General features: G+C 43.8%; 2 protein-coding genes across 2 annotated transcripts in view; one reads left to right on the forward strand and one right to left on the reverse strand.

The window, feature by feature from the left end:
* Positions 1 to 11,645, forward strand: part of srcap (Snf2 related CREBBP activator protein) — a 37,748-nt gene extending 26,103 nt beyond the window's left edge. The window contains exons 22-33 of the mRNA XM_023341002.1: positions 139 to 294; positions 380 to 724; positions 1,630 to 1,793; positions 2,062 to 2,366; positions 2,441 to 2,643; positions 3,993 to 4,162; positions 4,395 to 4,591; positions 4,781 to 4,895; positions 4,977 to 5,102; positions 5,193 to 5,369; positions 5,455 to 5,538; positions 6,417 to 11,645. Of these exons, the coding sequence (XP_023196770.1) occupies positions 139 to 294; positions 380 to 724; positions 1,630 to 1,793; positions 2,062 to 2,366; positions 2,441 to 2,643; positions 3,993 to 4,162; positions 4,395 to 4,591; positions 4,781 to 4,895; positions 4,977 to 5,102; positions 5,193 to 5,369; positions 5,455 to 5,538; positions 6,417 to 10,511 (6,137 nt within the window). The 3' untranslated portion in view covers positions 10,512 to 11,645. The remainder of the gene's footprint in view (positions 1 to 138; positions 295 to 379; positions 725 to 1,629; positions 1,794 to 2,061; positions 2,367 to 2,440; positions 2,644 to 3,992; positions 4,163 to 4,394; positions 4,592 to 4,780; positions 4,896 to 4,976; positions 5,103 to 5,192; positions 5,370 to 5,454; positions 5,539 to 6,416) is intronic.
* A 322-nt stretch (positions 11,646 to 11,967) lies between these two features.
* Positions 11,968 to 21,220, reverse strand: stx4 (syntaxin 4). The gene is made up of 10 exons (XM_005805374.3): positions 21,025 to 21,220; positions 20,599 to 20,703; positions 17,461 to 17,560; positions 17,195 to 17,269; positions 17,050 to 17,120; positions 16,491 to 16,599; positions 15,048 to 15,121; positions 13,778 to 13,915; positions 13,594 to 13,704; positions 11,968 to 13,018 (listed from the first exon to the last, which is right to left on the reverse strand). The coding sequence occupies exons 1-10, from the start codon at positions 21,052 to 21,054 to the stop codon at positions 12,941 to 12,943; spliced, it is 891 nt and encodes a 296-aa protein (XP_005805431.1). The 5' UTR covers positions 21,055 to 21,220; the 3' UTR covers positions 11,968 to 12,940.
* Positions 21,221 to 21,505: the final 285 nt, after the last annotated feature.

Consider the following 21,505-nt stretch of genomic DNA (forward strand, 5'->3'; position numbering starts at 1 on the left):
ATGTCAAAGTTGAAAAGTTGGTTTATGCTGCACATAGAAAAAAAAATAAAATAAAAACTTCCTCAATCTTTGTACTATTCTGTCTCATTTGGACCCCCCCCCCCCCCCCCCCCCCCCCCCCCCCCGTTGCCTCTCCAGGTAATGTGATGCACCTGGTGTCCAGCGGGGTGCAGCATCACCTCATCAGTCAGCCTGCGCAGCTCACTGTCCAGACCACAACCGCCACACACGCTGCAAACACACCTGTCGCCAATCCCGCTGCAAACAAGCTGCCGCACAACGCCTCACCCCAAGGTATTTCACCTTTGACCTCCTGTTAATTTAACCCAAGACATAGAAGTTGGTCCTCAAGTTGGGAATTCTCCCTGTTTCATTTCAGTGCCCTCCACCACGGTGAGCAGCCCTGGAGTCGTGAAGATTGTTGTGCGCCAGGCAGCAGGCAAGGAGGGTGGGCCCGTGCCCACACTGGCAGTTGCCCCTTCCCCACGTCTTGCTCCCCAGGCTCCGCCCCCTTCCCTGCACCCTCACACCAACACCACCCCTGTCCGGAGCACGGCTCTCCTGCAGATTGCGCCACGCGCCCCCGGGCCCGGTCCCGGCCCCGCTACGGCTCACTACACTATAGCTCCCCTCAGACCTCCGAGCTCCACCCCAAACCAGCCCCAACCCACCCGGCCAGTCCTCAAGGTAGTGCAGCCGCCCCCCTGCAGCATAGAGCAGCCAGGTGAGACAACATGCTAAGAGGATCTGTTTTCCTGAGCTGCAAGCTTCCCTGGATCCACATTTCCTGCAGATGTTCCCTTCCCAGCAAAGCTGTTGCAGTTTCGTTCTTAATCTATCAGCCTGCCTTGTTTGATGTTGCAGTCGTTCAATGTAACGATTGATCTAAAGTCTTAATTTGGAAAACGTTATTTACGTTACATATTTAAAGATAATAAAAAGACAGACACATTTTTTTCTAACTGTCTGAAGTTAAATCAGACTAAACTTTTGTTTTAAGTTCACCAGAATTATTTCTATCTGCTAAATCCCAGAAAACTTAAACTGATAGTTTTTGTTTTGTAACTTTCTTTGTGCAGGAAGGCAATTAACCTTAACACAATTTGTTTGGGTTGTTTTAGTGTAATGAATAGTAATTATTCCTAATGGCCCAATGACTTGAAATAAAATGTTGGCTTATATTTTATACATTAAATATCACCATTGAAACTAGAGAATTTTTCAGGTGCATAAGGTGTGTGAGGAATATCTTTCAAAACATAACATTTTGTTATATTTTAGTTTGCCTAGAATACCATCACAAGTATTGGTAGCAGTAATAAATTGATATCATATTATATATATATATATATATATATATATATATATATATATATATATATATATATATATATGTGAATTAAGACAGATTTTTTTTTAGTTCATTTGTGTTTTTAAATACAATGTTTGTTGCTGAAAAAGTTTGAGAACCTCCCATAAAATGCTTGAAACGTTATTGAATTTTACTGCAGGAAAATTGTATGAATCCTGTGTGTGGTTCCACAGATGCACCCAAGTTGAGTTTGTATTTTGTAGGTTATTAGCCGTATGTTAAGTGTTTCTCTGCCTTCTTCTCCATCCTATCCTTAGCTCCAACCGTGGTTGCTGCATCGTCTTCTGTGGCCAAGCCCTCAGCAGCACCTCGAGACAGCAGCGGCCAACCACCGGTAAAGTCGAAGCCCAGCGGGAGTGCGAACACCAACCTCCCACGCAGGAGGGCACCCCGCCCACCTCTACGCTCTCCTTTCCATGTGGTGAGCGGCTTCTATATCTTTAAATTCAATTTTACTCAGTTTTACTCCAGAACTACAATCTGATGCCCTGTAGATTGTCTTTGTTTCTAGTCTAAATTTCTGCAAAAATAAAGCATGCATGTGAAAGAAATACCTACCGATGGCATGTGAGATTCCTGTGGGTACATCTCGTTTTGGTAATTTATCAGACTGCAGTCTGATTCTGCTCTAGGATTTTGCTTTTTTTGTTTTTTTGCTCACAATCATCTGATTTTCTGTGGTTTAACAGTCATGGTTGGCTGACGAGATGAAACGGCAGCGAGACAGTCGGCTGGACTTCATCTTCCGAGTCAATGAGCACCACTGTGGGGCGACCCCAGTGTTCGGCCAGGAGGTTTTAGACTTTCTGACGTTCCTCCCCGGTCCTCATCCGTCTCCGGCGGCTCTGAAGGCAGAGGGGGAGTGGAGCCGCTCGGGCCACAGCAGCTGTCTGCTCGCACAGCAGCAGGACTGCTGGTTCCAGAGCCCTGCGTTAAGAGAAGCCATCCACACCCCTGATCAAAGAGTGGAGCTCCTCAGCCATATAATCGACAGGTAGACATTAACAGACGTGTATAAAGCTAATAAAGCAGGGAAGTTTGTTTGTTAATGCTTTTTTCTACGTTTAGGTTTGTGTTTGTGATCCCTCCTGTGGAGGCTCCTCTCATCTCCATGCACTGCTGCCATCCTCCTCCGTCTCTGAGCCACAAGCAGGCAGTGTTCTCCTCCACGCTGGCGGGTCAGGTCGCTCCATTAACGCGCAGTCTCCATCGTATCCATTGCAACATGAGGACTCAGTTTCCTGACCTGAGGCTCATACAGTACGACTGCGGTGAGTTCCAGAAGGAGTACTTTCTGTAAAGAGTGGCGGAGAGGGATGTCTAAGAGCCAAACAGATTCTTCCATCTGAACCATTGGTCTCTGCAGCTTATCCACAGTTTTCCACATATTGTACATCTAAATCATTGCAGGATTTTTATTTGTGGAGACAGATAAACAATATATTGAAATATGTTAGTCAGAGTCGAAGAAACAAATCAACCGGCTTTCTTTTCAAATGTATATTGCTGCTCTGACTTGTTTATATACAGTACAGACCAAAAGTTTGGACACACCTTTTAATTCAGTGAGTTTCCTTTATTGTCATGACTATTGACATTGTAGATTCACACTGAAGGCATCAAAACTATGAATAAAACATGTGGAAATATGCACTAAACAAAAAAGTGTAAAACAACTGAAAATAGCCCTTATATTCTAGTTTCTTCAAAGTAGCAACCTTTTGCTGTGATTACTGCTTTGCACACACTCTGCATTTTCTTGATGAGCTTCAAGAGGTCGCCACCTGAAATGGTTTTCACTTCATAGGTGTGCCCTGTCAGGTTAATAAGTGGGATTTCTTGCCTTATAAATAGTCATGAAAATAAAGAAAACCCATTGAATTAGAAAGGTGTGTCCAAACTTTTGGTCTGTACTGTAAGTTCATGTAGCACATTTCAACCACTTTTGCTTTACAAGCTAAAATTAAATAAAAGCTATAACAATGATGTTGCTAAAAGACAAAAACAGCTGTGAAAACAAAAATCTTTAGGTGTAAAAGAATGTCTTTAGTAGAGATCAATGTTCCAGTGTTTCCCAAAATGATCATCTCTAAATCTACACCATAGAGATCTTTTCTTTTTAGATTAATTTTTAGTATTTAATTAATTAATATTAAATAATATTTGTCTGATCCCTAGAATTAAATGATACAGTACTGTTCAGTATCATTTCTGCAGTCAAAACAATTCACCAAAATCTTAATAACAGATCTTAAACTTGTAGTTCGAAAAATTTTGTTCAAAGCACAGGAGCTCCGCAGAAATGCAGATGGCTTTTCTTAGTAGCATAGTGACTTCACACAGTATGTAAATTGTATTTATATAGCACCGTTCTCTGTAGTAAAAATCAGTAAAAGCATCATAAACATCATAACATAGCAGGCCAGAAATATTTGTTTACAAAAAAAAGAGGTCTTAAGTTCCTTCTTAAAACCACCAATAGGATATTTTACCTCAGAAGCTGACATGGACAGTCACCTATTCATCTTTCATATTATGTTCAGAATCACACCTGGGTCCAAATAGCACTTCGGTAATCTCCTAGGTTCTGTTTTCTCAAACGTGTGTCCTCTGCATGCAGGTAAGCTTCAGACTCTGCACACTCTGCTGCGAAAGCTGAAGACCGGAGGCCACCGAGTGCTGATCTTCACTCAGATGACGCGCATGTTGGACGTCCTTGAGCAGTTCCTCAACTACCACGGACACATCTACCTCCGTCTGGACGGCAGCACGCGCGTGGAGCAGAGACAGGTTTGGCAAATATTTCCATTTAAACTCCTACTAATGACTGAAATATTGTTCTGAAAAGAAGACTGGGGTAATCTTGTTTGGAAAATCTAACTGACCTAATCTGGCCTTTGACAATAAAACGCTAAACAGTTCTTAGAAGCACTTTCATTAGCTGTTTTTAAATCTGCTACATAAGTAAACGTGGCATTTTGACATGTCTGATTCTCACTGTTTCTCACGCCTTCTTCTGCAGGCCCTCATGGAGCGCTTCAACGCAGACCGACGCATTTTCTGCTTCATTTTGTCAACCCGAAGCGGGGGCGTTGGGGTCAATCTGACCGGGGCTGATACTGTGGTTTTCTACGACAGCGACTGGAATCCCACCATGGACGCTCAGGCCCAAGACCGCTGCCACAGAATCGGCCAGACCCGAGACGTCCACATCTACAGGTGGTGCATTTAATTACATCTGTTTGTCCACAAAAAGCCTGACTTAACAAAAAAATTACACTGATAATTTCAGTTTTAAGTCATATTTGTCCTGTACAATTCAACTGCTAAACAAATTCATGTTAATGCTAGGCTTGATGACGAGCCAAATTGTTTTTTCTAACAGTTTTCATTTTTCTGCTTTTTCAGACTAATCAGTGAGAGAACAGTCGAGGAAAACATTTTAAAGAAAGCCAACCAGAAGAGGATGCTGGGAGATATGGCAATCGAGGGAGGAAACTTCACTACTGCCTTCTTCAAAGAGGTACCAACATCCATCCATGTTTGAGAATGTGTCGATGAAAAATGAAAGTATTTAATCAGCTAGATGATTCCTTTCATTCAGCAAACCATCAGGGAGTTGTTTGATGTCAACGATGGGGAGAAGAGGGAGGTGGCTGTGGAGCTGTCCGTCCCTCAGGCTGAGGAAGAGGAGGGTGTCAACAAACAGAGCACCACCATCCTGGAACAGGTGAGCTTTCATCCTATCATCTCCCAGCAATACCTTAGGTCCTCATCTCGTTGCTGCTCGACTCATCCCGTTGCTTTACGATCGGTCCAGGCGCTGTGCCGAGCCGAGGACGAGGAGGACATCGTGGCGGCTTCGCAGGCCAAAGCAGAGCAGGTGGCCGAGCTGGCAGAGTTCAACGAGAACATCCCGCTGGACGACGGAGGGGAGCAGGAGGAAGTGGAGGAGCTGTCCAAAGCCGAACAGGAAATCGCTGCTCTGGTAGAACAGGTGACTGATGAAGCGGTTCTGGGTTTCCAGATGTTGATCCGGTTCTGTTCGGCTCTACGCTCACATCTCTCCTGCCTGTCTGCAGCTCACTCCCATTGAACGTTACGCCATGAACTTCCTGGAAGCTTCTTTGGAAGACGTCTGCAAGGAGGAGCTGAAGCAAGCAGAGGTAACTTCTCACCTCTGCCTCTTTCATCGTGTTTTACTGAAGAATCATTAGAGGGGAAATATCTGGATAAGATGAGAAGCAGATTTGTTTTCCCTGTGACTTCTACACTCGCTCAAGACAAATATGTGAATTGTATTTGTTTTTGGTGGCTGATTAATAAATATTTTCTTAATATTTTATCAGCCATCTGCTCATAACTTTAACCGATCATTGCTGAGAGATTTTTCGTTACCTATTTACTTCAGGAGGAGCATGAACTGGAGCTGCATGGAGAATTTGGCTGGTGCAACTCCAGCCAAATTATGAACAACCAGCTATAAAAATCCTGTTTTCTGATCAGCAAATGTCAAATTCTTACCCTGAATAAAGAGTAAACACAGGTTAACATGTTGTGGACGAGAGCTTCTTCCATCTCTCTGCTTCCTCTTCACTTTTAAACACATCACTGATACTCGAAATACTTCAGTTTAAGTCTTCGCTCAGAGAGAACTGCACTCTGATGAGGCTTAGGTGTGGAAAGTTCACTGAGCAGAAAAAGATTTACCAAGTTATGTGTCAGGGCTGATGATGCCGAAATTGCCCATCTGCTAAATGAATACTTTTATTAAAGTCATTAGTTATGGCTATAAGCCATAACTATGAAAACACCAGAAACAAACATTGTAAATATATCACTTTCAATATAAGATGTTCAAGCTTGACTTTTTGAATTGAATAACTAAAATAAATCTACTTCCTAATGATGATATAGTTTTTCTGTATTTTAAGTGTTTGCATTCATATAAAGGAATTGGATCAAAATAACTTAAGAAATTAATTTATTCTGAACATTTACTGAAATCAAAACCTAAACGGTGAATTCTGCTCTTGTGTTTCAGGAGCAGGTGGAAGCTGCCAGGAAGGGTCTGGACCAAGCCAAGGAGGAGGGACTAATGCTCCACCCTACATCAGATGAAGATGACGATGACTTCATGTCAACGCCTGTTTCCACTGAACCCGCTCAGCAAGCTCCGGCTCGCCGAGGACGCAAACCTAAGGACAAGACCCTGACCTCCACGCGGACCAGCGGTCGACTTCGCGGAGCTTCGCCTGAAACCGAACCTGAACCGCCGAGAGAAGTGCCTGAAAGACTCCGTATCAGTCTGAGAGGACGAGGAGCTGCCAAAGACTCCACCCCCGTCAAAACGTCCACATCCACCAGGGTTCAAGACTCCAAGTCTTTCAAAGGCTCGTCTCCTGCCAGAGATCACCAGACTGTGAAAACGAGGATTCAACCCAGCCGTTCCCATCCCAGTCCAGTGCCTTCCCCTTCTACAAGCTCTCCTCCTGGAGGGAAGCAGCAGGGCGCCGGAGAGTCCGACTCCAAAAGCTCCAAAGCAGCCAGAGAGGATAAGACAGACGAGAAAGAAAGGAGAATGTCTGAGTCTTCATTAGACTCCAGCTTTGGAGCAGAACATCTGACCAAAGATGATGATGGGCACATGTCTCCTCCCTCCACGAGCTCCAGATCGCCTCGCAAGCGCCAGTCGGCAGATGGCGAGGTGCTCCGGGGCCTGGTGGACGATTCCCCATTAGCCAAAGTCCTGCGGAAACTTCCAGGAAGGCTCGTCACGGTGGTGGAGGAGAAGGAGCCGCGAAGGAGAAGAAGGAGAGGAAGCGAAGCTGGAGCCTCTTCAGAGGAGGTGGCAGTGGAGGAGCATGCCACTGGATGTACTGACGAGCAAAGCAAGGACAACACATCCCAGAGCCCCAATGAAAAGACTAAACTCACTGTGGACAGATCCCCCCAGGAGACCGACTCCAGCCAAAGTCTGACTGTCCACCCTCAGCCTGTCAGAGGTTACCCTCCCTACTCCCCACTTCACCTTTCTCCTGACATGCCAGTGCTGCGAAACCTTCCTGTGCGACGCAGACTGGAGACCGAATCCCGCATGGCGGCTCAGCTGGGTGAGCAGCAGCAGCTTCAGGGTAGAGGAAGAGGAGCGCCCCAGACCAAGAAATCAGACACAGAGTCCAGCATCAACTGCCTTGGGACGCCTAGTAAAAGAAAGAGAGGCCGGCCCCCCAAGATCCCCACTGCTTTACCTGAACCTGAAACCAGAGTGACTCCCTCGACTTCCTCCCCAAGCGAGGACAAGAGCCCCCCTCTGTCCCCGAAGCGGAAGAGGGGTCGTCCCCGTAAAGACTCCACAGTCATGTCAGATTCTGTTTGTGAAGCACTAAGCTCCAATGTACCACAAACCGAAAGCAGAGTCCCCTCAGATTCCCCAACCGCAGCTGTTCCCAACACAGTTACAACAGTGTCTGAGTCCACCAGAGCCAACAAAACACCAACGGAGACTTCAAATTCAGCACAGCCCTCTGATGAAAATAAAGTTGAAACATCCATGTTTGATTCCACTCCGATTCAGGTGCCAATCGAACCAGCACCAGTTCCTGCTTCTGCTGCCACATCAATTCCAGTTGAGAATCTCCTCCCATCAACTCTAGTTTCCGCCCCGGAGGCCACAAGTCCCACCTCACCTCCATCAGTCTCAGCAGGATCTCCAACCACTGTTGTTTCTAGAGCTGCTTCAGAACCAACCTCTTCCCCTGTCCCTGCACCTTTGGAACCAACAAAACCGGACTCTTCTAGATCCCCTGCAGACGATGCAGCTTCAAACGCTAGCCCTCCACCTGCTGCAACAGTCCAAACACTTCAGCCTTCATTGGAGCTTGGTAAAACAGAAAGTGTCGTCACAACAGATGACTTGCACACAACTACAACTGCTGCTCCACAGGAGGACTCTGCTGCACCTCCAGAACCGGCTATTACCTCGACTCCACATGGAGGTCAGGAGGATACAAAGGCGACTTCAGAAACACTTTCAAGTGCAACGCAAATGCCTCAGGCCAACCAGTCAAACAGCACAACTCCAGAAGAAACCGAGCAAAGAACCTCACCAAACTCAAACATGTCTGATGAGACTCCTGCAACAGTTACTCTGTCTGCTGAAGACGATACTCCGTCACCAAAGACTGAAGAGACTGTAGCCCTGATCCAGTCAGTTTCCACACCACCACCGACTGAAACGGCTTCAGAGGCTCCGGTAGTGCCAGAACATGAAAGTTCTACAGAAGCATCTGCCCAGCCCAACCCTGAAGAAACCTCTGATGCAACGTCTGCTGAGACGAACACATTTGCAGAAATGCGTTTACCTTCAACAGAGGAAGTCAGCGCAACTTCTTCTACCACTGCAGCAGAAGCTGAGAGAATGATGGGAATCTCATCATCAGAAAGTCCTTCAGAGATTAGATTTACATCAACCTCTACAGCCATGGAAGCAGTGCAAATATCAGCTGCCGCCTCTGATTCGTCTCCTTCGGTTTCCACTACCCAAACCGCTGCAACCATTTCCCCAGTGGAAGAACTGTCCGCGTCTACCGATGCTTTTGAAGAGACTCCCACTGAGACACCTCTCCAGACGGACGAAAGCGCTGAGAAATCAGCTCCAATAAGGGAAACTAAAGGAGACTGTGAAGTAGAAATAGTTGCAGATGCTATGAAGGATGAAGCAGAGTCCAGTAAGAAGAGCTGTACGTCACCTCCTAAGAGGAGAAAGGAGGAAACTTCCTCTGACCCAGGAAAGGAAAAAGAAGAACCAGAAGCTGCTCCTCTGAAAGATAGAGATGGAAAAGAAGCAGAGCAGGAAGCTGCTGAAGATCAGAAACTTTCCAAGCAGAAGAGATCCATCAGCCGTGAGAGCAGCCAGGAATCGGTGCGCTCCTCTTCTCCATCGTCTGGGAGCTCTTCATCGACCCTCACTAGACACGCTCACCACAAGAAGACCTACGAGAACAGACATCCTGCCAAGAAGAGGCGAACAGACGCATCTGAGGGAGAGCCTGAGGAGAAGGAGGAAGATGAGGAAGAGACGAAGAATGAAGCTGTGACGGCTGCCTCTCACAGGAGACGGTCCGGGTCTTCCTCTTCCTCCTCTGACTCTGACAGCAGTGAGAGCAGGACCCGACTTACCCGATCTGCCAAGCGCCGCCTGCAGGACGAGGAGAAGGAAGAGGGCAACAAGGAGAGCAAGGACGTGAAAAATACACACAGCTCTGACAAAAACGCATCAAACAATGCCACCGCATCCACTGGGGGGGAGTCGGGAAGCGACACTTCTTCTGTCAGGATGACCAGGAAGTCCACGGGACCTCAGCCGTCACAGGATAGCAAAGCACAGACAAACAGCGCCCCCTTGTTGCCGCCCGAGCCGGAGGTTTTAGGGAAGCGTTGCTCGGCCCTGAATGCGGCTGCCAAGCTTCTAGCTATGAAAGGCAGAGTGGACACTCCTGGTCACACGCCACGGAAAGATTCAGCAGCTAAAGCTGCTGCTGCATCCACTTCCGACAAAAACCAAAAGCCTAAAGTCCCGGCCTCTCCTCAAAGTAACTCAGTAAATCTGAATAACAACAAGAACAAAAGCGGCAAACCTTCAACGCCAGATCAGGCGAGCCGCACTGCTTCCCGCTCCACCAGGCAGTGTCCTGGTCAGCTGGTTCCGCCGCTGGAGGTGGAGTACAAGAGGCCCAAACCCGAGGAGAAGGACGGTAAGAAGTTGTCCAGAGGGAAGGAAGGCGAAGGCCACAGTGCCTGCAGTAGCATGAGCAGCGACTGCGAGGGCGACTGCGGCGGGCGGAGCAGCCGGAGCCGCAGCAGCAGCAACAGCAGCCAGCGCACCCGCAGCATCAGCTCGCAGAACACGGAGCGCAGAGGCTCCCGGGCCGCGTCCTCAGGCAGCGAGCGGGACAGCGACAGGAGAGACAGGCGGAAGGACGGCAGGAAGTCCCAGGAGGTAACAAGCAGCCCGGGAGCAGAGGGGATGCCGGACAGGGTGCTGCGGAGCGTCGCTGCGCTCGCAGCAGTGCAGGCGCGCTCTCCAGCTGCAAGCACCCGCTCCTCCTCCTCCAATCAGCAACGCAACAAGACATGACCAGAGTGCCAAAGATTTACAAAAAGAGTTAAAAGCAGAAACGAGAGCATGTCACAATCTCTAGGGCTGCTGTGCAGGGAGTGCGTGCTGCACGAAGCAGACACCTCCCTGCTTCCCTTTCTGAACCGAGCCGGTCCCCCTTCACTGCCGGGTGGTGCCTGCTGGAGAGGGGGGAGGCGCAGGGATGCTGGACTGACGACAGAGGAGGTGCAGCGGTTTAATTCACCTCCAGGGACGAAAGGTGCAAGGTTAAACGCGTAAAGTACTGTAATTATTAAAGACTGGAAGCCAGAGGTGGGACTTTACAGCACCCTCTGTTGGGGGGGTTTCATATAGAAATTAATTTGTCCAACATTTGCACCCTGAAGTGACCCGTTTATTGTAACTTGGAGGTTTGAGAACAACTGCTTCTGCAACTTCCATCAACTCTTGTTTCTTTTGAGAAGTTATGCATATTTTTATGATTTCTTCCAGGGTGTTAGGAAGAGAGCAGGTCTGTCAGAGCGCTGGATAACCCCCCCATCCCATGTTACCCCCACCCAGTCAGTTCTGTTCATCGAATTAATTTGCACATTAAGAGGAGATAATGTGGCTTTTTCAGTACGTTTTGGTGTTTCACATGAACTGGGTTAATCGGTCCTTAGTATCTTGCAGTGTATCTACAGTTTGAAAAATGTACTGATTGAACAGTTAACGCTAAAGTCTTGTATTTATACTGAATTAAGGGGGTAAGTGTTTTTGTGAAGAGTGCCTGTCGGGCCTGATGGTTTCCCGACCTCAGACCACCTTGTTGAAGCTCCTGACGTGGAGCGCTTCACATTCTCGTTCCAAAATAAAAAAACAAACTCAAAATATATGATCAGCATCATCAGCGCTAACAGGTTTCTTCTCACCCCGACATCTCTGTCGCCCTCCGTTCATGTAAGAGGAAATATATGTGAATAAAATGAGCGGTACAGCTCCAGATGACGGTAAAATTTAATTTTGATATCTGTCGGGAAAGGGTGATTCCTGGTGATGGTCTTACTTTTGGTTCGTCTTTCTATTTGTTGCATTCCTTTGATCCCTTGTTATTCCACCTTGTTTTACTTGAAGATTAAGACATTTGCAGTTGAATAAAAAGACCAAAAATTGCTGCTTTTGTGAGTTTTTGGAGGATGATTTTAAAAAAAAATGTTGGGGGGGGGGAATCAGAGTAGTAGAACTTTATTTAAAAACATTCATGCAACCTTTATCAGATATAATATTACACAGTAGGAACTTTTTTCTGCTACTTAGTGGACCTTTCCCAACATTTTCCCCAGTCACCGAAATCAGCTCAACTTTTAATGAGATGCTAGCAAAAACGTGAATGACCTGAATTTCATCTGACTCTATGAAACAGCCCCTCCCCCACTTGCTGCTGGATGAAATAAGGCAACATCACCATTCCTCATTTCACAAGGACAAACCTGGCTTTTTTTTTTTTTTTAATATATCTTTCCAGTCATAAAACAATAGGGAGCAATTAGTTCATGATATATTTTTATAGATGCAGTGGGTTTTGATTCCGGCTCATGCCAAGGACAGAGTCATCACGATGCGACAAACTGAAGGGAAAAAAGTAACCAGTTTAAGCAGGAGTACAGCTGTGATGCAAAGACTGAATTAAAACAAAAGGTGGTTTAAAAACTCAACTCCATCCCTTCTTAACAGCGTTAGTGCATAACATAATGTTCCCAGCCCTATATAAAGGAGAAGGCACGGTTTTAAAGATTTTCCTCATTTGTATTTGTCGCCGAAGCTTGCACAACGTTCCAATCATTTATACAAGCTTCTCAGACTAAAGTGTTACGTCTTTATAAGGCAGCTTCTTACACCAGGGACCGAAAAAACCTATTTACACTCGTTACACGAAAGCGGTTTGATAGAGTTAAAAAACTAGACAAAAAGAAAAACAAATGTAAATCTGCAACATTACATTATGTACAATTATATTAGTCTCTTCTGTAAGGCTATAAAAGAATGTTTTAAGGTCTCTAATTTCATGCAAGAGGCGTAACAAGAATCAACAGTTTTTCCTGAGAACAGCATAATCAGTGTCGGGGCTTAAATACTGCAGCGTGCCTTGCTCAAGGTCACTTATAGTTCCTCTTTTTGTTTTCCCTTCTGCAAGAAGGAGGTGCAGCCGAAGTAACAGTGAAGGCGGCCTCAGAGTCGTGGAAAAAGAAACCGACAAAAACCCGCAGCACGAAACCGCAGGCGAGATTGATGGTCGAGCGCGTCTCCCCTCGGAACGTAAATGAGGATGGGCAGCTGTGTTAAGAGGAAGACGAGGACGTGAAGAGGATACAGGAGGAAGGTGTGGACACGCAGACTAAATTCGCCCGTGCTTCCTTGTGGGCTTGATGAATCGATGCATTTACACAATGTGCTTGAGCCAGGTGTCACTACGCGAAAGAGGAGACCACTGCGATGACTATGATGAGGAGGAGGATGGCCAAACAGATGGCAATCCAGATCTTTTTCTGCAGTGGAAAGAAAAGAAAAGATGTTAAAATTGAAACAAGAGAAGCAAAAAAAAAATACAAAGAAAACAGGATTATAACCCTAAACACTTTCACATTCATATAAAACTGACCATGCAAAGTGCAAAATGTGTCAAAGCCAACATCGCTTTGAACACATTACAAAGATGTTGAAATTTGAATTTCTTTAGCAGGAACAGATTTTCTGAGCTGATGGGAAAATTGAGGGAGCCAAATACAAGGAAACTGTTCATTCATAATGTTTTGTAACATTAACACTAAGGGAAATCTGCAGTGCTTCACAGGACAAAAACAAGTAGAAAGTAAACTAGAATTTGCCTAAAAGGGAAGCTTAATATGTCACACACACATAACTATCGCATAAAAAAAAAACATGCAGATTTTAAAGGCCGGTTTAAATCCAAGCTTCAGTCTTGCACTTCCATCATTGGAGCAGAAATATTTGTGTTTTTTGAAGTTTCCAAAATTGAAGACGATGAATGTTAAATTTTTGGAAGCTTGTGTTTTCATAGGTGGACTTGAAACTAGGTGGGTGGAAAGCGGACCATGTTTACCTTGCGGGCGCTGCTCTGATACGTGACGGCTTGCTCTAGGTTGGCCTTCGCTTTCTCCACGTAGTTCGAAGACTGGTTGATGTTGTTTTCAATCCTGTTCACCATTTCCCCCTGGAGACGACAAAGGCGTCAGACTCAAACCTTCTTCAGAGAAGGCTGAAGGTTCGTCATCGCTGCGGTTTACCTGGGCCTCCACCTCCATGGCGAGGTACTGGAACATGTCGTGCAGCTCTCTGATGCTCCTCTCCAGCTTGAGGATCTCATCGTGTCTGGACTCGATCTCATTCAGGGCCTGCTTCGTGGCCTGAGCATCGATAAGGATCTGGACACCAGACAGGTTTGTGTTTGTGTCTCATGTTTTGACAGACAGGAATCCTCACTCTACGCCACGGTGACACCAAAATGCTAGTTGATTCAACCACAGACGTTCGTATTGGGTTATTATGTAGTAGACCAACTCAAAGGAATGCATAGCTTAAAAAAGAAAACAGTTACATTTGAGCAATGTTTGCAAATAATAACTTGAATACATGCATATGTATTTAGCCATATTGACTGATTAAGCTGTCACAGTACGTAATCACGATAAATTAAAATAAGCTCAATTTGCATTCTGATGATTGATATTTTCTAAAGAGCCATTTTGCTTGCATCCATTTTATTTATGCTTTCGGTTGTGTGTGTTTTTACTTTCACCTTATTGTTTTTGGTTGTTGTGTTTTACTTGGAAAATTTAAGATGTCTTCCAATTCCAGCGTACAAAATTAAACTTTATTGGGTTTTGAGAGGGCGAACTTGCATTATTATGGCATTACTAATGCATTACTTGAAAACGGTCTCAAAACGACACTTTTATCGTTTACAGAAATGATTTCTGAGACCATTTATCGTCCAGTAATACTTGTTATTGTGACTGGCCAACTCTGAAACTTGTCAAGGCCTCAGGAAAAAGGCGATCTCAGCAGAGCTTTTTGGTCTACATGAAAATGTAAACCAACCCTCTGCGTTTAACCCTCCAGCAGGACACTAACCATAAGCGTACAGCCAGAACAACGATGGAACGGTTTATGCAAGCGTTTCTATATGGTAGAACGGCCAAGTCAAAGTCTAGATTTAAATCCAATTGGGAGTTTGTAATAATTGAATAAAAAGTTTTCAGTTTTATTTGCAACAAAATGTCCCTCATTTTTCATCCAATTCTCATGTAGGACACCTTCGTGTTGGTCTGTGGCATAAAAACCCCTAAAAGAAGCAGAGAGGTTTGTGGTTCTAATGAGAAAAGATCAGGGGACGAGTACTTTAGGGTATTTAATCTAGTCTAACTAGGATTTTCTTACCAAATCTGGTCCAGTTTAAAAGAAGAGAAAAAAAAAAAATCAAACCTGTCAACCTGACTGACAGCAGCTAATCTGTGTTTCCAGGGTTACCGCCCATTTCTCTTCCAGAGAACTCACATTCTGAGTGAAAACATCTGTCTGGCCGCTTTCGAGCATCGAGTCCAGCTCCTCATCGGTCACGTTGGCGCCAGCTGAAATCGGAGGGTAAAGCAGATCAGAGTTTGGAACAATAACAAAGCTACATGCAGATCTGTGTGCTGTGCTGTGCTAACACCGTGGACGTCTAAAACCTGCCCGAGGAGCCGCTGACGTCTGGCTCAGGTTCGAGACTCTCCAGGAAGCTGCGACTCTTTCACAGCCACTTTCTGACTGTTTCTATGTCAATACAGCTGGCACATGGAGTACTGTTCCAAGTAAGTGTGTGAACGGATTGTGTGAAGGTATAAAGTTATGGGACATGAGTTTGTTTGCTGACCTTTAACTAGAACCGATCATCGTTGTCACATCAGACTTTTCCGAGACAAACTGAGCAACAAAACTCAGTCAGAAGTTCAACAATTTTTCATTTCTATCTGTGTTTAATGTAAGAGTGGCTCGTCTGCCTCCAGTTCAGAGAAATTCTGATCATCCCTGAAACTTAACAATATTTTGCTTCATTCGTGGCAATGCAAGATCGTTAGATTTGCAACTCAACACCAACCTTTGCAGATGAATTTTTGCAGCTCATTGTGTGTGGTTTATTTATAAAAAAACAGCAACACCAGCTACAAAAACTGTTTGGATTGGTTTACCAAAGTGGGGAAGAATCTGCAGCTTTTTATGTCGTATCACACAGATTTATAATTCTTGTTTTGTTTTTTTACACTATACATGTTTGAGAGCAGAAAGAACAACATGACTTGTAATTTAGTCTGTGTGAACAACGCTGAGAAAAGTCAAAATATTATTTTGACCAATATGTCAATATTAGTAAGAAAAGCTCAACCAAGAGGTATTGGTTTTGTTTAGTTTTATTTCTTTACTTTTTAAAAAAATATAAAGCTACATTTCCACATAAAAGGTAATCAGGGCTGTTTTATAAATGCATTGAATACATACTTATTATTATAAGCAGATTCTCATCCGTAACTCAATTGTTCTTTATCCTGAATGCAGTCAATGAAAGTGCAAAGGTTCTGATTTGCAAACGTTTATCATCTTGAAATCCCAGAAGCAAAGTTCAGAGAAACAGAAACGAACACGATTGTTGCATCATCGGGGAGAGTTAAGAAATGCCACCAGCAGAGCCGTCGACCTCCAAATGTCCCCTTCTCCTTTTTAAGCATCAATATTAGTATTTTTTTTTTCCCAAATTTGCATTTATGCGACGTGTATAAATGTTAATCAGTTGTAGCCGTTAAAACCAATGTGACAAAGGAGTCTGGCGATGACTGTCATGGCAACCGGCAGCAGCTGAGCCAAAGAGGAAGTGATGCCTGATTTTTTTTTTTTTCCAAGCAGAATAAAACCACAGATACAAACTGTAGAAAGAGAAAGAAAAACTGAGCTTGGTGGACTCACTAATCTTCAGCTGGCGCTGTATTCGCTCCACGTTCCGGTCTCTGTACTGGGACTGGATGGTGTTGCAGTGGCCCATCAGCTCCACAAACTCCTTGGACAGAACGCCGTGCTGAGAAAAGAGACGCGAACCATTTCAGGTCTGGGAAACGAGCAGCAACGGCGCTCTTCTGAAGAGTGTCCAAAAACGTAATTAAACAGCTGCGGCTCTCAAACTGACGTGATGAAAAAGTTCATTTATTTCAGACGTCTTCTGCATCCCAGCATGTCAACGGAAAGTTGAGTGGAAGGAAAAAAAGTGTGGTCATGTTGTTCTGTGGTCTTCTTGTCAGATGAATTTTGTAAAATTATTTTATTTTATTTGGAAAATCTGGTTCTCAGAGTGTTGCTCCCAAACATTATAACGGAAGATTCAGTGGAAGGAAGAAGTGTAAAGCAGGCCATTTAGAACGCTGTATTCTAATCCATGTATTTGTTCTTGTGGCCTTTTCTCAACTACCAAATTGTACATAGAGCCTCCAGGAAAAAACAAACAAAACATGTTTCCCTGTTGAGACGCTACCTGAGTGCGCTGCATCCGAATGTTGATTGGAATATATTTTCCATCGTCGTCTCCCTTTTTAGGCTCGATACCTGTGGAGAAAAAGTGGCGACGGTTGAAATCTGACGGGCTGGGGACCGAAAACGTCCACTTGAAAAGCACTTACTCTTCAGCTTCTTCTGGATCTGACCCGCCAACGTTTTGATCTCGTCTCGAAGAGTTTGGAGCTCTTTCTTCATACCTGGCCGAGGAGTCAGAGAAGGTCAAGTACCAGTGTGGATATTCTATCTAAACATGCATCAGATATGTTCCTGGGGAAGTGTTTAGCTCAATTAAAGATGAAACATTTTTATTAAGAACAGAGTTTTATTATTCCCTTTCTGTCTGTTTAGAGCAGCTGAAGCGAATGACGTTCTGGATAAAAACACGTACTCTCTTCTGGCAGCGCCACGCCCAGCACGGTTTTCTGCTTGTTCTCCAATTCCGTGACCATCCTCTTGAGTGCGTGCAGGCACTCGTGAATATCTTGCACCTGCAACACAAAAGTTGCAATTTGTTTTTCTTATATTTCAGACAATGACAACGTTGTTTTGGTAAACAACTTAAGATGCTTTATAAATCGCTTCCATCGTCTTCTCGTCCATCCACCGCTGACCCAGTTAATATTGCTTTTAAAAGAAATTTTAAATCATTAGTGAAAGTAAACGTCGTCTCTGTTTGAGGAACTTTTTGCCCCTGGATTATGAAACAGCTGGACATTAGCCGAGGGCAGAAAACGCATCACAGCGTATGCAACAGCTGGGACAGAAAACCAGAACCAGGAGCAACAGCCAGAGCAACGAGGGAAACTCAAATGCTGTTTATGAGCATCAATTTTACAAAATAAAAATACTTCTTGTTTTTTTTTACAGCAGTTCTTAGTTTGTATGTAACCTTAGCAGGAAACGCATGCTGACGTAACATTTTGACAGCTGCATCGTTGTACTGCAGTTTCTTACGAGAAAAGCACGGACCAGTTATGTGGAGAAATGTGAGACTAATGTAACAAAATGAAGGCTGACGCCTGTCCGACAGGGCTGTTCAACTGAGAGTTTCCAGTTGCAGATGTTGTTACAAGACGTCAATTCCTACCGCGGTGAACGACAGGCGGACTGGGTTCACTAAGAGCTCTTATAAGTCACTCAGTAGGGTGCTGGTTTGTTAGATTTCCAAGCTACTGCTCCAGTAGTTACTGCAGTTCTCCCCAATGAATATATATATAATTACTGCACAAGGTGGACAAAGTATAAAGAACCAACAAGTTGTCAGGAAAGGCTCAATTATTGTTCAGTGATTTAAAGTTTTGATGGTGCATTTAGTTAAGTTTCTCTTCCACTAAGGGGAATATGATTAGTAAGACAAGATATTTATCAGAATAATAAAACTGCATTATTATAGTCCAGGATGGGTGGCCTTATTTTTCCATTAAAAAAAAAGTTTTTATTTATTTGCTAATAGATTACATTTGCTAGCTCCTCATCAGTGGATGGTTGTTTATTATGGTAACAGGACAGGAGTTTACATCAGCAGATAATGACCCTGCTTGGTCACGTTGATTGGTAATTTCACTCAAACTGCCATGGAAAAAAAAGAAAAAAAAACACCTTTGTTTTTGTTTTTTTGCTTTTAAGTTACTTTTATGGCCACTTCTTTTCTCACACCAAGATCTTTTGAACTGAAACCAAGAATCCTCATCCACGGCCAGAGGAAAGGGATTACTAAGGCCTAACATGTCGTCAAAACAACCAGTCTGTGTGATATTTAAACCCCAGGCAGTGTTGCCCTGATTTTAACACTTTCAGAAACTGGATGCTGTGTTTGTATATTATTACGACAAAGTCACATTTCTCCCTTTTCATGCTTTTTGGGCTCCAGTAGCTTGATTAGTAATAATGCTCCTGGACTCACAATCACCTCTAAAAACATAAGTTTTGGCCAATTATATGCTCCAGTTTTGAGTTTTCTGATGATAAAAGTAAATACATTTGCTTGTTAGCAATGTAGCCATTCATCATTCTGATGTTTTTTTATGTCATTAGAAATCTTATGCATATTAATACAACTAAAGCCAATGGAGCAGCTGTACAGCATGTAGTCTGCTTGCATTTGTTTTAGAATCACAACAAAAACAAAACTAAAAGTTTCCAGACTGGAAAACCTCAATTTTCAGATATGATGGGAACCCAGACAAGCCAGACGAAAGCAACTAAAGCATGTTATAAAGCAGACATGAAATACAAACCAAAGAGGCTTTGTGCGTAAACTCTTTCCAGCTATTACCATGGTAACAGCGAACTGGAAAGGTTGCCATCCATTGGTCAATAAAAACAGAAACTGAAAGTGTTTAACATCACAAATGGCTGATACTGGATATCTTCATACAGCCTGGAAAAATGTTGTAATGTACCTTGATGATGCACAATATAGAGGGTTTAAATGAGATATGTGAAATAAGACTAAAAACTTTGCAAGATGTGATTTTTTTCTTTCCTTTTTACTTTTCGTAACTTAAACGGAGCATATTCATAACAAATGTAATCTCGAGCCACTTGACATGGCAAGTTAAATAAAGAAAGATGCACTAAATTCAACCCAACCACACAGATGGCTTGACATTCAAATACAATTTGATCCTAATTATAATGAAGTCACATTCAGTTCATTATGCTAGCTGGAATAAACAAAAGGGTTGCCGTCAAAGGGAACGTGGTCATCTGCAGTGAGTCACTAACTCTGCAGCAACACCTCCTGCTTATTCAAGCTTCCTTGAGTTTATTCTGGAACTGAACAATGTACTCCTGGAGCTGCAAATACTTTAGGTTGGATGTACAACAACCAGACAGGAAGTGTTGTTGGACATAAATGAGAAAAATCTTCTGCAGGTCATTTGATAGGAGCTTTAGTTATGAATCCAATATAAAATCCTATTTTACCCTAGACAAAAAAAACAAAACAAAACAGATTTTTCAACAAATCTGCAAAACTCACTCACACAAAACCTACAGATTTTTTTTCTTCTGATTTTTACTGCAAATTTTTCTAAAAATTAGCTGAAAACTTTGGGTTTCGGTGACTGCTGCCGTCACACCTTAGCACAAATACCATACAAATTGTTTACAAATACTTCTAAATTAGCGCCACAAAAGCTGTGATTTTGATTGTTAAAAAAATCCTGGATGGACTCATCAGTGTGAAGACCTTCAATATTACTTAATTTTAAGAAACACGTACTGCGGCTCCTCAGATATTTACTGCTATTTTAACAGTTGGATTGGTTTTATTAAAACATTCTGGCACAACTGGCCCTTTAAGAGCGCTCAGGTTTTTCATATGGCCCCAAATGAAAATGAGTTTCACAACCCTGCTGTAAATGAAGGGGTCCTACTTTTCAACGTACACATACGATCGTGGTCATTTCTAAAACTCTTTCAATAATAATAATAACAACAATAATAACCTTTTGGGTAGCATATTTAGGGATGTTTCAAGTCGTCTGGATGAGGTTTCACACCTCCTCTCAGCTGGCCTCACCTTTCTGAAGAAAGCCTCATTGTCCTTGTCATCTTTCGCTGAAGATGTTCCAGGTTTGGTCATCAGAGCTTTGCTTTCGTCGTCGTCCTCTGAAGCGTCGGCATTCTGTATAAAAACAGATCCACAGAAACATGAGCCCTTTGTTGGACTTCACTGATTTTGTGCTGCTTTTCCCTGCAGCCCTGCCCAGTCTGCCTCCCGGCCTCACACATCCTAACGGAAGCTCTCGATGCAGAGCCGCCCTGCTCCCAAAAATACTCAGAAACAGCCATTAAACACCGCTGTTTTCACACCATAACCCGTGCTGTTATTTTAGTAAAAGCTGTCACCACAGACTGGAGCTTAAAGCCGCTCCTCGACTACACCATTAACTTTTCTTTTTAGCAGGTTAGCTCGCTAATGCTAGCCGCTAACTTTGAAACTCACGCTTCCCAGTTCTTTTGTTCGGTCCCGCATTTTTCCGAGAGAAGTTTACGATCCGACGTTGAAACCCGCTGCAACTCGACGCCGAAAAGAAACAATGGCTGTTCCCGATGATGAAACTCCCGAAATGTTTCCTCTTCTGTCATTCAACAAGTAAATTCCAGTGTAGTGCACTTCTTCTTCTTCTGCGGTCAACACAGCGGCCACCAACTCTTGGACGCCACCGTGTGGCAGATGCTGTTATCAGCTAAAACACATTGTTGCGGTCCATATTAAAAACTTTTCACACCTCTTTCATTTTTGATATTTTGACACTTTACTGCATGCGTGGTCAGACTAGCCAACAAGAGGTCTTGGGTTACAGTAAAATGATTACGATAGCAGAATAACAGTAGAGTAGAATAGAAAAGAGTGGCTTTTAATCTCATTTACAATGAGAGTAAAAGCATCTCTCCTAGGACAGATATGTATGTAGAATATATAG

This window comes from Xiphophorus maculatus, chromosome 10, assembly GCF_002775205.1.
Source record: "Xiphophorus maculatus strain JP 163 A chromosome 10, X_maculatus-5.0-male, whole genome shotgun sequence".
Lineage (NCBI taxonomy): Eukaryota > Metazoa > Chordata > Actinopteri > Cyprinodontiformes > Poeciliidae > Xiphophorus > Xiphophorus maculatus.